The sequence below is a fragment of the Agelaius phoeniceus genome, chromosome 4 (assembly GCF_051311805.1).
Source record: "Agelaius phoeniceus isolate bAgePho1 chromosome 4, bAgePho1.hap1, whole genome shotgun sequence".
NCBI lineage: Eukaryota > Metazoa > Chordata > Aves > Passeriformes > Icteridae > Agelaius > Agelaius phoeniceus.
The window spans coordinates 63,365,146-63,383,124 of record NC_135268.1 but is presented as its reverse complement, the minus strand read 5'-3'; the positions used below and the strand labels follow the sequence as shown (position 1 = coordinate 63,383,124).

Genomic DNA, 17,979 nt, shown 5'->3' with positions numbered 1-17,979 from the left:
AGCTTCAAAGCCACATGTTCTAAATGCACATTTAATGTGCCAGGATCTTTGCTGATATCCTGTGTCTTTGCAAAGTTCCATGATCCAATTCTACTGCACTTGGATGATTCTCACTGAAATATAGCACTGTAAAAAATTTTAGAGCTGTGTTCATATTTACTTCAGTATGTAAAATTTCTGTTCTAATGTGAAGGTACCAAATCACTTAAAAGAAAATGTCTTAGAAAAGGTTAAAATCTTTCATATTCATAATTATTCTAAATCACTATTTGAAATGTATTTCTGGCTTCCAGGCCCTCTTCCTGCAATTTTCAACTCTGTTTTGTGCAGATACCAAAGAAACATCTCCTGGCAGTATTGTCAAAATGCTGAAGAGATAATATTTACTTTATTTTTCTTGTTGGGTATTGTCTGAACTAGGAAGAGCACAAAAACATCCCTTTCAAAATGACATAGTCAACCTGTTCCTAGGTAGCAATAGACTCTATCCAAAATGAAACCATTAACTTCTAATTTATTTATTCAGTCAGGCCTGGGGTAATCCACTTAGCAAGGAAAAAAAAAAAAAAAAGAGAAAAATAAACAAAAGCCATATTTTCCAAGGCAAAGAATTGAGCATGCAGCACTATTTCAAACAATCCAGACTCCATATGACAGAAATGCCAGGGAATTGTGGCTGACACTTTATGAATGTGTCAGAAGCTCCTTGTTTACACTCTGCTTCCCTGCCTTGCTCCTTAATTGCTTATTTGTGTCCCAGTGCAGGGTTCAATGGGCTGCAGTCCCTTGAGGTTTCCATGTTTGGCATATTTTAACCTTCAAAATAACCTGGATATTCTCCTGCTGTTTTCCTGACTACAGTTTCCCCCAAGAAAGCACAAAGGCTGCCTTGAAGGCCTAAAACCCACAGAAATAACTTTGTGTTACTGTTGGTCTATATACCTGTCTTTGACTACACATTTCTTGACAAGATAGAGACACAGAGAGATAGAGAGACAGATATTTCTGTAGTGTTACTAGGAACATATCCAAGTTTCAGATTTTTGTCCAACTAATACCTGAGAATTTGATCTGAGATTCTGGTAATATGAAGTAATTTAAAATTACTTCAGATCACCATATATACTGGCATAAGAAAATCTAAGATGAAAAAAATCTAATATTAGAATGTTTGCTTTATAACAATAACAGCAAAAGGAAATAAATTGTACTTTAATGTCCATCCTTAGGTGGGCAGTTAATTAAACTAATACAATTCAAGGCATGCAAAGAAAACAAGTTCTCTGCTAAGTAAGTGGCAGAATCACAGAGAATCACATGAAAAAGCAGGAACCTCATGAGACCTCCAGATCAGCCTCCTGCTAGGAGCAGGGTGAACTGTAAGGTCAGAGCTTGTTACTGAGGGTTTTATCCAGCTGGATCTCTCAAACTTCCAAGTTATTTTTCTTCAGGACTGCAGAAGCCTTCTAACTGTAAAGTTAGGAAATAGACTGTGTGCAGCACAAAAAATTCAACTGCATCAGTTAGACCATATTTAAATTTCTGTGCTTAACTGCTGATTTACTATGGAAATATAGAAACCCTACCACCAGGAAGATATGGTAGACTGAAGGAGCTCTCACCAAGTCTTGCAATTTCATTGAGCAGCCAAAGTCAGTACTGGGATTCTTTAATGAAATAGAGAAACACCAAGTAGCTAATTTCTCTTCTATTAGTATTCATGCTTATACCAGACAACACCATGTGGAATTAAAATGTAATTGATTCTTGAAAGAACACTTGCTCTATATCTTTCCATTGCCATTGGGTGTATAGCACTGCCTCATGGAATCAGAGCTCAAAAACTGTTGCAGTAACTGATGACAAATAAGCTGTTGTACATTATTCCCCTCTATGGTTTACAAGTACTACATTAATGGAATAAAAATAAAAGCAGCATTCAAAATAAAAACAAGGGTTCAAAAGTCCTTACAAGGAGAAACGTTGATCTCAGAATAATGAAGTTTGAAAAAGAGCAGAACAAAACTGGTTTAGGTAGAAAGAGAAGATGACAAATGCAAGAAGAGAAAGGAAAGCATGCACACTTACTTTTGGCAATGCATATTTTGGCAACTTCATCTGAACAAAGCCATTTCGACGGTACGACACGTAATACTTGGTCCTGTTTGCTGATGTTGTCTACAGAAAGGAGAAACAGAACTCTGTGACAGCTTATGTGAAATCTAAAGAGCCTGAGATAGAAAACTGCTTTGCATTTCAGCTGTAACTGAAATATGTAGTCATTACTTTTACTGCAATGTTCCAAAGTACCAAAAGGAATATTCCAAATAAACATCAGTGAAAATTGTCAACTCACAACCTCTCCTGGATTTTCTAATCAAAAATTTAACACCAATGTGCTGGTATATAAATTGGCATAATTCCAACTAAACCTTTGAGCACCACCAGATCATATCAGTAAATAAAACTCAGCCTTTGGCAATATTTCACTTTTTTCACATTGAGCCTCATCTTCTTTTTTTGACTTGGGAAATCCATTTAAAATACTACTCCAATCCCACTATTCTTCTCCTAAATTTTTGTGTTTAAAAAGGGAACAAGATTCAAAAGACAGCCTATCCTGAAACATGAAAACTTGACTTGGCTTGGTAAAAATAAAGTTGATATATGACAGCAGGTCCACATGCCTGAATATTTTAAAAGTAACAAAGTATTTAATATTGTATGCATTTTTTTTTGTGGTATAAAGAATGTGATGCCTTTAGGAATGTGATTTGTGAAATGATGATGGATCAAACCAAAAAACTCATCATTTGTTTAACTAGTGCTAAATGGCAGTCTTACCCATCTGTCCACGGGCTTTTTTTAAATGCATGTTTTATCATCATTCATTTAAATGAGTGGAGATGATGCAAGGCAGAGGAAAATTGGACTTGAAGCACATAGTCATGTCAAGCCTCACTGATATTAAAGGCTGGTCTGTGCTTAAGAACAGTGTTGAAACTTTAATCCTCCTACTGAAATCACCTCTGAAACTGTCTGACTGTCAGTGCAAATTGGGAAAAAAAATGAGTATTAGAAAGTTTCTAATCTTTGTGGACATAGGCATACTAAAGAAATGTGGCTGAGATGGTAAAAATCTCCAAAATAGATTTGGGCCAGTGCAGACCTGCAACACTGTGATTCACATCTGCACAGCTCAGGGAAGATGAACAATGCCAGAGGCAGGGAGACAGCCTCAAACTCTCCTGTCTTGTTGCACAGAGGATTCTGTCCCATCCTCTTTCTGACAGGCATCATTGTGATATCATGAGGAGTCCTTGGTCTGATTATAACTTATATAACTGTACTTTAGTGTAGTGATAAAAGAATTTCCACATAGTTTCAAAAGTATGTGTTTCTCAGATGTGCAGCTGATTGTGGTTTCACTGGAACAGGGAAATGCTGTCCTGCCTCACAACTCTGGGGTGCTGTGCTTCAGATATGACTACAGGATCCCAGAGTCACCTTCTAACCTCCAGTAATACAGATATGGCTAACTGCAAACCAATTTAGCAATTAGATACACGTTACATATTGTGTTTTACTGCAGAAAAGTCCAAAGGAAAAACACTAGAGATGTTTCCCCTTTATGAGGAACACATGAACACCTCATCTACTGGCACTGACATGTCTCAGATCTAGAGAGACCAAATTACCAAAAGCATCATTGAGGTGCAACTGTCTATTACTTATGTGTATACATTTCCACCTTTTGTGTCTGCTCATGTCTGTCATGAAAGGGAGTAATAGCTCAGGATGCAGTTGTACATGGCATCCAGCAAAGCAAAATGCTTGATGAGGAAGCAGCCAGTGTTTTGCTGAGCACAGCAGTCTGGAAGTTTGCATGGTGAGAAGAAGTTCTCAGCATCTACACACTACGAAATGGATTTTTAGACTGTGCCTGAGGGGAGCCACAGATGATAACACCTTTGAGCAAAATGCGTGCCATGAGTGCTAGATCTTATCTGAAAAAGGCTACTTTAGTCCAAAAGTTCTTTCTCAATGCCATTGGGTTTTAGTTTTGGGGTTTTTTTTGTTATTGTTGTGGGTTTTGGTTTTTTTTTTCCTTTTAGTTGGTGCATGGGTTTTTGTTGGGCTTTCTTTGGTTTTTTTTTATTTGGATGGGGTTTTTTTTAGTGTTAATTCTTCTAAGCCATGCAGGTCCTTGAAACCACTATGCCAAACAAGAGGGGAAAAGATCCTTTGTGACCCTGCTAATTTACAGGTCCTTGTGGAAGAAACAGGCTCAAGGGGGGAAAGTTGGAAAGGAGCCAAGCTGATGCACACTGAGGCACTGGTGGGGAGGGGAATCCACTGCCCCAAAATAGCTTTCCTGCAGAAGTCAGTAAATATACAAGCCTTGCAGCAAACAAATCTCATCAAAGTAAGAGAAAAATGATAGCTGAGCACTAAGGAAAGCACAAGCAACTTCCCTACTAAAATCTAATAAAACAAAAAGGGCATAACTGCTCCTTGAGAAGTTTGCAGCTCTGAGAGATTCAAACCACAACCAGTGCCAAGCACTTAAAACAATACTTACAAGTGTGCCTGAGCTGTACTGGTGCCACATGGCTGACAAAGTTCCAGTCCATATTTCTGCAGGCAGGTCTTGTAATTTGGGAATGAAACAACCCCAATGTAATTTGGACCACCATGAGCTGTAGACGTTGCGCTTGGGGACACGGTTTAGTGATGGACTTGGCAGTGTTAGGTTTGTGGCTGGACTCGATTTTAAGGGTCTTTTCCAAACTAAATCATCCTATGATTCCATGCTAATTTGCTCCAAGCTCCCCAGCTATGGCCATTTTGCTTCCTAAGCACAGCCATGTTAGCAGTTCTTTCCTGGCAAAATCTCTTCAGAGGAAAATCCATGTGCAAGAGAAGAAGCTGTGCAACTACTCTGTCAGTGGCTGCCCCTGGATGCTCTTCCCAGGGAATGTTTTTGTGTTTTGTCCTGGAAAGGACCTAGAAGAGTTTCTAATCTCAGGAACACAAGGTTTGCATTTCACCTAACACACAAGAGTATTTATAAAAAGTAACACAATCCACTTGAAAATTTTCATATAGTTAAAGGTCAACTGGTTGCACAAACTGAAGATGCTTTTTTTTAAATTTCTTTTTTGTTTGGACTTATAAAGGAATGCTTTTTTCTATGTAAAAAATCATAAATCATCATTCATGAATTCCTCCCTGCTCCTTCCAGTGTTGCTGCACTGTTTGGAACTTTATTTTTGAATTCCAAAATAAGCTGTGTCTCCCAAAAATGGCAGAGAAATATGAGGTACATATATACCTGAAGAAATATGTAGTCATCCTGCACAGTCAGGGAATCCCGATCAGTGCTGCCAGCAAATGGGACTGTCATTGTCTTATCAGAACAATTTTGAATCTGGCAAGTGATGTAGCGATAACCTGAGGGAAGAGAGACAGAAACATATGACAGGGCTATCAAGGGAAAAAGAAGCAAGCAGTACTAAATGCTATTCATGTAGGAAAAAGGCTGCCTTTGCCAGGTGAGTTAGTTGTAGAATTATTACATTAAACTCTCCTATAAGACTTTTTCAATCTCCAACATACTGAGAATATATTAACTGCTTACAGCTCAGATCGTTCCCTGGAGGCAGCCTGTTATTATCCAAATTTTGCTGGTCCAGAGAGATTAGGGGTTAGATGAATGAGCCATTCATGGGTGGGGATAATAGAAGGAGCCTCTTTTCTCACTTAACCTATGCACAGAGCCGAATTATTCACTTGGAGATATGGCAGCCTGACACAACATAGCTGAAATCAATAGATCAAGCCCAGTATAAAATTGTGATGAATGAGAAAAGAATCAGGCTCCATTTAATAGACAGCGTGCAGAATTTTAAAGCCTATTTTCAAAGCTCTGTAAGAATGTTCAGACACACTATTAGCACACTATTGGAACTGGTCTGTGGGGCAGGATTTCTATATTCAGAGTTAATACCTTGCTGCAAAAGCTTAGGCTGATTTACAATCAGAGGAGGCTATGGCCTTTCTCTTCCTCTCCAGTTAGCAAGGACTATCTTCTCTCCCTGGATTCTTAGAACAGCACCACTGCATCTTTGATATAATCTGCTCTTATCAGAGACAGCAGAGCCAACAATCACTATCTTATACCAGCTGTGACTTAAAGACCTTCCCTGGGACTCTTTAAGACCTTCCCTAAGCTCTTGTACAGCTCATCCTTTGTCACAAGCTTCTGAGCACAAAGCAGTTGAGCGACTTGCCCAAGCACAGTGAGGAAAATGTTATTTACACAATCTTGTGCCCAGATCACTAATGCTACCCATGCTCCAGGTACAGTGTGAGAGAGCAAATCATGGATCCCCATGTCCTTAACTAGCTTTGCAGTGTGAGGGGAAATGCATCCCACATTTAATGACTTTTTATTAGAGAAGGACAAACCAGTATACTGGATACAATTATTTGTTTTAAAATCTGGATCTCTTTTAGAGGCAGTTAGAGTCAATCCAAGTTCTCCTGCTTATGTCCAAATCATCACCATGAGGATATTTGGTGCAGCTATGGACCAACTAAAGTCTTGCAGGTGTTCACAGTTCACAACACAAAAATTATAGTTCTTTGTCATATGGATAGTGCAAAGATGCTGTTTCTACTAAAATCAATGGCTATGCTTTTATTGACCCTAAGTGCCAGTCCAGGAGATATTTCACAAGAGTTTTTCTTTCTCTGCTATTTCTTAAATAATAAAAAATAAAATAAGAATCCCACAAAAAAAAAAAAAAAAAAAAAAAAAAAAAAAACACAAAAAACCCAACCAAACAAACAAACAAAAAACCCAAAAAAAACCCCCCAAAAAAACCAAAAAAAAACCAACCAAAAAACAAAAAAAACCCACCAAAACTGAAACAAACAAACAAAAAAAGAACAACCAACCAACCAAAAAAACACCCAATAACTAACCAACCAACAAACCAACCAACCAATCACACTCCCCTCCAAAAAAGCCACCCTAAACCAAAACCAACCAAGTGAAAAAATAAACCAAAAAAACCACCCAAAATCCACCACCAACCAAAATCTCCTTAGCATTCAGTCCCTGAAGAATCATCTTACATTGTCTCTAAAGAAAACATCTGATGGAGCTGTCACCATGTCTCATAAACCTCACTGCTAAAAGATTTAGACTTTTTTTCATTCAGCTTTTAGCATGATAACTTTGATTTTTTAATAGGGCTATGATTAAGAAAAGCTATGGGAACAGAGCAAGTCAAACTGTGCATTCTTTATGGCTCACTTTTAGACTGCACAGGAACTTAGATGATCTGATTCAAGGAATTAAATTATCTTTCAGGAGTAGGATAGGTAACAAGAAACTATACAAGCATTTGGAATCATGGTGACTCTTTAAGCACATGCTGACTACTAATCAGCTTTTTCATTTATTTCCCTTTTGAAGTTTCAGAGTATACTGGATACTATAAGATGAGGAAATTCTGAGAGATGGTGGCTGCTGCACTAGACCTGACATGTGCAATGATTCACATTAACAGACACTCACCCAGCACCAACACTGCATTGCCAGTTTTATTCGCAAATCAGGAAAAACTGTTCAATGTTCAAATGCCAGGATAAATTGCACTATTAATGGACATTACCAATAGAGCTTAGCATCTTAACATCAATTCCTCTTAAAGTGAAAAACAAGTAGATTTTAAATTACACTATATTTTTATATAACAGGACAGTTTTGCTGAGTACAAATAAACAGAGAAAGAATCTGACTTGCACATTTTCTCTTCTGACTAGTTTTAAAAACAGTCCAAAAAGTACCTGTAAACCAAAGAGAAATAACTACATACTAGTGTATCAATTGATAGCATTTTCATTTGCATACCTCCACTGGGGTCCTGGATTTCCATATGAACTAAATCAAGGTCCCCGTCAACTCCAGCAACAGCCCTGAGAACATAATGTAATCAAGTTATGTAGAGCCAGCTACAGAATAGCAATCATGTGGATGGAAGAAAAGAGAGGATTTCATAAAAACCAGCTTTAGAATTCTAGGTGGGAATAAAATAAACCCCATTTATAATGTCCTATTACTAACATCTATAAACAACTTATTTTTTCCTACTTTACATTATGCTTTTCTTAAATTTCTTTAGAATCTCTTCTACTAAAAATGCATATAAATAGAATCAATTGAAAAAAAGGAGTAGAAATATGCATGAAACTAGGAAAAAACCTTCATAATCATAAATTGATATATACACACACACAGATATGCAGACATTCACATGCACTGGCAAGCACTATAGCATCTTTTTACAATTATGTTTAACATTTGAGACTATAAAGCAGATATAATGCTAAAAAAGAGTTAGATTCCTTTCTTATTAGAAATATCTTAGACTTGACACATGGTTTCCATAACAAATTGATATATCTTTGGTTAGCATAGTCAAGAGAAGAGTACATTCTGCTTTGACAAAGAAAATGAAGAATAATTTTGAGAAAAATATCCTGAGAAGGAAATTCAGTCAGAGTTGATCAAGGTACCATTTAACTTTGTAAAGGTGTAATGGGAATACAGGATGATTTTCTCCCAATATCTCTCATGTCAAATATGCTCAGCCAAAAGATGAGTTTGCTGCCCTCAGGGCTTCCATCCTGGCAATGGCAGCCCCAACTGTGCTTTTTTCTGGCCCTTCTATTGCCATCAGTCAGGCAGGTTCTGCAGAGACAGCTCTGGGCTGGCACTGGGGCTGTCACAACGTGGAGCAGCATCCAGCCCCACTCCCACAGACACATCACTTTTCTCAAGGCCCTTCACTGGCAGGGCAAGAGTCATCGAGGCTGAAAATGTGAGCTGAAGACATGCAAAGGAGATCCACTGAGTGATAAAGGGCAGCTGGATGCAGATATTAAAAAGGTCCATTAAGATACTTAAGAGAAGATTATCATTTTGATACAATTATTAACAATCAAATGCCATAAAGCTAGACTTTGTCTGAAATTACATCATTGTTTAATGGTTTTAGTAGCAGTGATTTATGAGGAGTGGTTAAAACTCAGACTCAGTAATTGGTGGCTCCTCAAGAACACAGGCCAGGGGGAAGAAACTGGCCACTGCTGCATAACAACCAGAAATAATCACATTTGCTGTTTTTCCCTATAAGATAAATGATCAGTCCAAAGGAGGAAAGGGAGGGGGAGAGATGAGCCCCCTCCAAGCCATAAGATGTCAGAGAAACTTAGAGTGGGATTTTTTTTTTTTTTTAGCAAATGCATGGAAAAATCTTGCATTTATTAAGAATTTGATCTCTCAAACACAAACTCTTTTAGCATTTTGGAGGCAATACATTAGGTTAGAGAAGGTTTTAGATCCACTGAGGTCTGATGAAAATATAAATGAGCAGAGGGAAGGGATCTGTGAACTTTTGTGCTGTGTGTGCTGTTATCTATGTTTCTAGATAGCCACAATCCAAAATCAAACCTGTTATAACTCTGTAGTCAGCAATTTGAGGGAAGAAAATGTTTGCTGAATATTTTACTTTTAGTGTTGGACCTCAGGCAGCTGAACCAAAGAAACTTTTGGGTTGAATTTTCTAAGCCTGACATGCTAATAAACATCAATAATGCAAAGAAAGTTTTTGGGGACTTCTGAAATGATTTCTTGTATCTATAATTTATCACACATGATTTCATAAGCACAGTTTGAGGTATTTGTCAATATCTTTACTGTCTCATCTTTATTTCAACAGCTCAGAATTACAGTGATCTCACTTCTATCATGCTCCTCCTAACAGTGGCAGCTGACACATATAGATTCAAATCTTGTTTCCAGTGCAATTTTTTAGTGAAAGAAGATGTAACTGATCTGTTTTAAGGAACACTGAAGAATGAAACTTTCCAACCCAGACTACTTTTTTCCTTTAGACTTTAATAAATTATAGTTATTTAATTAATTATAAACTACACAGAATATTTCAAAAATATTCTTTGTGTTTTTAATTACTCTAAGTGTACTGATGAACTCTAGCAGCAGACACTATTAATCAATGAGGATGTTACACCCTCAAAGTCTGCTTTTGAATGTCAGCTATGGAGCAGAGTTTCTGAACTCCAAAGTTCCTTTACCCAGCTTTACAAACACTTAGGAATAGTCCTTTCTTCTTTTATTGAAAAAAGACCAAATCTCTTACAGCTGCTAAGAAAATCTCCAGAAGAGAGTATAACTAATATAGAGAATTTGAAGCTATATCCCTGAAGAATAAACTAATCTCATTTCAGTGGACTCTTCTGCCAACAGTACTTAAAAGATAATACAGTTATTTCACTTGTGCTGAAATCATGAACCAGAGGAAAAGTTGTGTGATGCTCTGCAGGCCAAACACAGAGCAGGGCCCTCTGCTGAGCTTCTGAAAATACCAGGCAGACAAGGTGCATACAGGAAAAGGAAAGCTCAGTTGCATACTTTTTCTTTTTGAGGGAGAAATGTAAGACAAAGTCAGGATTTTTTTTTTTTTGCAATTTCATTTACAATCTCCCTACTACCACAACATAAGTGCACTGTACTGGTGTGAGCACTGTGTCCACACATCCATTCACAAGGACAATTTATTGTTCCCCAGCTGGCTTTAGGACAGAACCTCTTCTGTCTTATAAAGCACAGATGCAATGGACCCTGATAATCTGACAGCTTCTTCCTTCTTGGTTGACCTTTTAGAATAAATTCTAATATTTTTTGCCTCCAAATACAACAAGCATTTTCTTATAAACTATCTGTTTTTTCTCAGTTTCAGTAGTGGGTACTTTTGGTTTGGTTAAAATCCCCCACTCTTCTCAGGGTACTTTGCAATAAAAATGTTCTCACCTCAGCAGTCTGGGACCACTTGTTTGTTTAGTAGTTTTACTTAGGTAAACTCAGGGCTTTCTGGGTAACTTTTTAATGTTTTACATTCAACTGCTGAGGTTTCCAATGAAATTCAGACTAACTTTCAGATCAGACATGTCTTCCTCTAGGAAAAGAAACATTTCTTGACCAAGTGTACGTGTGGGATAAAGCAAGTGCAACACACCAACACTTCAGATCACATAACAGGGTGGTTACAACACTTCAGAATTAAAATATTCCAACTTGACTGCAGGCTGACATAAATAAAAGTAGCCTCAATATGCTTCTTCCCTTCCCTGTGAACATAAACTCCCATTATCTCCCCTGTGCTTGTCTGACACCATGTTGAGCCTCTTGGGAAAAATAGTTCTGCAAAATGTAATTTTAGAAAAATTTTTTGAGGGATTAGTTTTCTTATGCATATGAGTTTTTTGTACTTTATAGAAGTTCTCCTGAAAGATTAGCTAGTGTATGACCTAGTTCTTCATAATTTTTGCATTAGTGCTTCACCAGGTAATTTCACTGACCTGAACTGCATTATATCAGCATGAAAATAGTGCAAAGGAGGTGACGGCAAAGCTCTTTGTGTTTGTCTTAGTAGGTTTATAAATGTATATTTCATGATACAACCATTAGATATTTTGTAGTTTTAAATAACTATACTGAAATTCTAAGAATTTAGAATTTTAATAGAAGTTAAAAGTTTAATGAGAGACTTTTGGTATTATTTTAATAAAATCTTTTATTTTATATAGCTACCTCTCTTTTTCCCTAGATGCCCCAATATTTTCTTCCTCTAGTTCAGTGCAGCATTGGGCAAACACCAATAGTCACCTGAACTTTCACAGTTATGCCATATTCATTATTATTATTATCATGAATACCATGATTCAGTTAATTACCACTGGCATGTAATAGTACACATCTCAAAATGTGAATCATAAGCATCAGTCCCTTCTATGATAATTATTATTCAATTTTACTTCAAGCAGGAAACCTTTTGTTTCCAGTAGTCCAGGTCATTATGAAGGGCAGCAATTGTCTGCAAACACTAATCCAGTAGAGTCTGCTCTGGACAAATGTCTTCCCTACCTCCAGTGGATCCCTTCATTGTTAAACATTTGATGCAGTTCATTTGGATGAATATTAATGAAGAGACAACTTCAAACAGGACATCTGAAAACAAAATCAATCCAGACAAACATGCCTGCTGATGTGCAGGAGCCTCCAATCAAAGGCCATCTGAAAACTTGCTGGGTTCCTTAATCTGCCCCTCTCATAATCTTGGAATATAAAGTTTATCCAAAAAGTAACATGTTCCCTATTGATACTGACTGATTTCTAGCAATTGGGTTAAGGGCACTGCTGTGCTTAGAAAATAGATCAAAATTATACAAATGTTTTCACTAAGTAGTTTAAAATGGCATTGACTCTTGGCAAGCTGGTTACTCAGGAAGACAAAACTATGATTTTATTCATACAACCTAAAAATCCATCTGCTTATGACTGATTTGTGTTCCAGGCTTTGCTGCCTTCCCATCCACTTCAAAAGACACACCTTTAATGTTTCAGTCAATGCTTTACACAGCCAGATTGTTCTCTTATTGTTTATTTCCTATAATTTATTTCCCAATGCCTAAATGCTTTTTAACAGCAATGTTTTTCCTGCCATGTTTGTCCAAACAGAAGAGCTACCGTGGTTTTTCCCTGCCTAGGGTTCACCTTGGCTGGCCACAAGGTGCTCACAAGCTATTCTCTCACTGCCCCATCTTGGCAGGACAGAGAGAGAAAATATAATGAAAAGTTAAAGAGTGGAGATAAAGACAGGGAGCTCACTCACAAATTAGGGTCACAGGTGAAACAGACTTGACTTGGGGAAGAGTAATTTAATTTATTGCTAATGAATAACAGGGTAGAATAATGGCTCACCTTGGCCTTCACCACAGGCTGCAGGGGTGTCTCTGCCCTGGCACCTGGAGCATCTCTTCCCCTCTTTCTGCACTGACCTTGGTGTCTGCAGGGCTGTTCCTCTCACATACTCTCACACCTGTTGTGCACTTTTTACCCTTTCTTTAATCTCTTATCACCGAGGCACCACCAGCATCACCCCAGGCTCAGTCTGGCCAGTAGAGGGTTTCCCTTGGAGCTGGCTGGAACTGACACGAGGGCAGCTCCTGATCTCATCCCACAGAAGCCCTGAACACTCCTGCTACCACACCTTGCCACATGGACCAGCCACACACTTCATTACACAGAAACGGAAACAAAATCTTTTTTAAGTGATTAAGTCAAATAATAAAAAATTCAATGACAAAGGCTTAGTGAAATCCTCTTTGCATTTCTCTCCTTGAGGACATAACATAGCTGACATCCTCTCTTTCACCTGACACTTGAATAGCCAGGCACCCACTACATTTGACATAAATGGGTACAGCTGTGACTGAGTATCTGCATGGAATTTCATGATGAGAACAGAACTTTGTTCCCAGAGAACAACTGCTTCATCAAAATTAACTCATCATTTTTTTTCTTTTTATGTTCTTACCTCCCAGAAAATGGAAGACCTGTAGCTAAAAATAAGAACAACAGATGCCCATAGCATAGGATCCAAATATCCAAGTGAGTCAAGGATAAAGAATTCCTAAGGCTCTAGATAATCATGAAAGAAATGTGTTGAGCCCAATTCTCTGGTAATTACCAATTCCTTTCTTGCCATCCCAGGGTATATTTGTGCTGGTGTAGACAGCTGATTCACAATCTATTCTTTGCTAATGTATTACTAAGACCTATTTTGAGAAATCAAAAGGATTTCTCAATGCTGCATAAGCCTTGGGGACTGAGAAGAATAGCAGCAGACCTAGAGGAATCCCAAACTCCACTACTCTTTCTTCTTCTCAAGGATTACCACATAATGCATCACTTTTTAAAATGGGCTTCTTACACAAAAGCAGTTATAAACCATCTAATGGGTAGGTGTTTGATTTTTGGCTGAGATAACTCATATCTTTGCATTCCATGCTACAAATGCACCAAGAACTGAAAAAAAGCACTTATAAAGGATGGGTGCTATAACATCTCCTAAATAGAAATCATCACGCTGGGGCAAATGCAATTTGTAGGCACAAGTAAAACTGGTCAAAACAAGTGAAGTTTATTAATTTTACAGAAAAAAAAGTTGCTCAAAATTAAAAAAATGGCTAATATTTATACAGAAAAAACCCTTATTTTCTATATGTCGATACATTTTTTTTTTAATTACAGTGTGACAGTATTATTTGTTAGATTCAAATCTGGCTTTCATGCTTTTGCTTTATAGCTCTTTGGTTTTAGAATAGGGTAGAATGAACTATTTCAGTTGGAAGGTATCTACAACAACCCTCCAGTCTCACTGCCTGACCTATTTAACACTGACCAAAATTTAAAGCAAGTGGTTGATGGCATTGCCCAAATGCCTCTTAAACTCTGACAGGCCTGGGGTATCAGCCAGCTCTCTGGTAAACCTCCTTTCCCTCCTAAAATGCTAGGAGAGACCAGCTCTTATGAAGGCTTAGCCAGCTTTCTCTTCCAAAAGGATAAATGAATCAAATAGGAAAATCAGCTAGGATGGTGTAAGAAAAGATCACACTGTATCACAGAAGAAAATATTTTGTGGTCCTAAATTAGAGAGGGTTGTGTACACTTTCCACTGATGCCAATAATATTTTCATTAGTTCTACTATCATGAAAGATCAAATTCCACACATAAAATCTAAAAATATATTTAAGGAAGAATCAAGAACAAGAAAGCAAATAAACCCTTGAAGATGATATTAATATATTGCTCATAAATCTATAATATGTATCTGAACATAAATATTTAGAATACTCAGAGTCTCGACTGACCTTCCCTTAATATAAATATATAACACATTCTATCAAATTAACTGTATTTAGATTTTAATTTCTTTTTGAAAACAAAAATAAAAGCCTATTCAGGAAATGCATGAAGATCTGGCTGCTTCTGGAGGCACAGAAAAAAATGGTTTCTACAAAGCACAGGAAAATATTATGACTGATAATATTTGTAGTTACCAGACTGAAATAAAAATCTTAGGCTATATGATTAAACTCAGTGGCAAAGATCAAATTGAAATCAAAGAGGAAACATCTGCTTAAGATCTGCCCAGTGAAATGTTCTTGGCACAGCCAGCCACGATCAGCAAGAGACGTGCCCTCATTTATCATGAGATGTACAATTAGTTTGGCACAATATTTTTAACACATCAGATGTACACTGACAGGAAAACAACACTAGACTTGTCCCCACAGTGAAGCTACTACAAAGCCCAATTCTTACATCTGTTGAAAATTACACAAACACTTGTTTCTATCTATCACTCAGATAATTTGGGTGACAAAGGCCATAAAATACTGGAAAGTCTCACATGACAGACAAACTCCCACTGGAAAACCATCATGTCCAACTCTCCACTCACAGCTCACTCTTTATATATTGCAAATTTCCATATGAAATGGAAGTAAAATATAGATCTTTATTTTATGTAAGTTTATGAGAAGGATAATTTGGTAGTGCTGCACTGAACATCTGCTTCCAAACCCTTGTTATTGCTGGCTGATACAGTTTTTGAGAGAAATCACTCTGGTGATACAGAAAAGAGGAAAACAACCCCCTAGAAAATATTTCTACTGGTTATAAATGTACAGAATCTTCAAATTTATAATTCTTATTTGTGAGGAATGTGACATTTATGAACAACCATGACTTTGAAGTACTACATTGGAGTTATTCCTATCAAATGATATAAGGAAACATAGGGACTCTGAAACACAGCAAAATACAGACTTAATATTAAACATGCCCTTGTAGGCCTTAATCCTTACATACAGAAAACAGTGACAAATTATTTGGGTCGGAGCAAAACTGAGACACATTTCAGTGGCTTTCTGTATTTTTCATTATTTAAGTATCAGATGAGCATAAGCTCCAATAAAAAAAAGTCTGTGAGAGAGAGGCTCCCACTCTTGTTTCTCACCTGTTAGTGACTTGGATGGTTTCCAGACTTCATGCATTTTAAAATATTTTTATTAAAGATATAACCACATGCCCTCATGATTTACATCCTATATAATCTCGCTGGGGAAGAATTGGTTATAACACAGATATGACATTTCTGACATACAGTGCTACTTAAAAACAATGATACCTTTCCACAGGGTACTTAAAAGACCTGCAAAGTGTATGGCCTATGAAACTCCATCTGCTGTGCAGAAATAAGCTGTTCAATAGCTGTCCAAATCTATACTTTGCAGGAGCAAGTAAGCAGAAAGTGTCTGCTCAACTCAACTGTTTCAGCAGATGAAGCTGAGGCAAACTGCAATAAATCAGATGAATGTTCTACAACCCAACTATAGGCTACTTATATAAAATTATGGGCAGTAAGTAGGTTGCAGATTGAAAATTAGGCACTTGGAAGTGTGAAAAACCTTGTGTGTGTTGTGCCCAGGGCTGATGAGACCAACAGGGCAGCAGGGCAGGTTGGGTCTTGTGCTCTCAGCTGTTTCAGACAGGGTTTGAACTGTCCCTGTGTCCCTGCCCCAGCCTCAACCTTCCCCCTGCCTGGCTTCAGCAGCAGCAGCAGCAGCAGCAGCAGCAGCACGCCCTAGGCTCACCAAATTATGCTTTGGCAGTGGCCATGTATCTGCAGGCACCATAACAACTCTGTGTGCTTTGTAATCAGTTTGTGCAGGTTTTGTTCTGTTGCTTTGTTTTATCCTGAGTATGGCCAGGATGAGTCTTTATTTAAACACAAGTTATTTATTTAAACAACTACATGAAAAACTGGGAGGGTCACAGACTAAACCAAGATCAGGCATCTATTGCAATACTGGCAATGCCCCCAGCACACCACTAAATTACCACCAAAAGCCAGACATGTTTCCACAGACATATGGAAAATTATACTTTGCACAACTGACAAGGATCAGAGTCCACTTATAAGTTAAGAGCCATTTAGGGAACACAAGTGTTTAATGTAGTATGACTTAAACCTGTAATAAAAAAATACATACTTACACACCAAAATTAAATGTGAAAGGTGAGAGTGTGAAACTGACCAATTAAAAAAATAAAATTAATTAAAACATTATCAAAAAGTTAATTTTGGTTTTAAAGAACCTATACCATTTTCAAAATAGTTTTATTTGTTAAAATAAGGACAATAACAAATAACTTTTCAAACATTTTGTCAACCTGTTTAAATCACTTCTTAGATACTTTGTGAGAAATATATACAATGTGAGATACCTGCACAATACTTGAGATGCAAATTAAATAATTAGATATATATGTTCTCAATAAAGTCACATTTTCACCAATTTCCTAACTGGTGAAATCATACCTACTAACTGGAATCATATATACACTTGCACTTTCCAAGTGCATGCATGATTCCAGTTAGTAGGTATGATCCAGCCTCTCTTAAAAAAATTTATAGATCTTTCTCTGCAAAAAAGACTCCTCTCCTTTCTAAAGATCAATTTCACCAATAAAATGGAGAGCAATTTCATTCAACATTGCAGCTTTCTTTAAATCTTGGGCTCCATAGATGCAGACCTATAACCCTTGCATGTGCTGATACTCAGTATGATCCCTGGCATGAGTATGGCTTTGCAATAGAGGATACAGAAACATTGCCATCATCTACAAAGGATGCCAAGACTCACACCATCCCCATCCATACCTCTGTAAACATCTTCTTGGATTAGAATGAAATGCTTTTGCTGCTCATTCTATTATTTCAAAAATAACAGACTTCTTACCAAAAAAAATGATCTTTAGAAACTCGTTCCTGCAGAAGATTCCATTTTTTCCCCAAGTCAATAGATACATAAATCTAGAAAAGGAGAAAAGAAGGTGAAAAATTAGTTTATAGGAAACTGATAATACTGTACATCTTCAAAGACAGGCCCTATATCACTATTAGAAAGACAGATCGTACACAAATTTAATGAAAAAAATGAAACAAACACAAAAACACATTACCAGGAGCTCA

At 37.3% G+C, this 17,979-nt stretch overlaps 1 protein-coding gene across 6 annotated transcripts in view; it reads right to left on the bottom strand.

The window, feature by feature from the left end:
• Positions 1–17,979, bottom strand: part of SORCS2 (sortilin related VPS10 domain containing receptor 2) — a 536,124-nt gene that overhangs the window by 89,420 nt on the left and 428,725 nt on the right. For all 6 annotated transcript variants that reach the window (XM_077177749.1, XM_077177750.1, XM_054632803.2 and 3 more), the window contains exons 5-8: positions 17,747–17,820; positions 7,925–7,989; positions 5,336–5,454; positions 2,089–2,178 (exon numbers count right to left, since the gene is read on the bottom strand). In XM_077177749.1, coding sequence (XP_077033864.1) covers positions 2,089–2,178; positions 5,336–5,454; positions 7,925–7,989; positions 17,747–17,820 — 348 coding nt within the window. The remainder of the gene's footprint in view (positions 1–2,088; positions 2,179–5,335; positions 5,455–7,924; positions 7,990–17,746; positions 17,821–17,979) is intronic.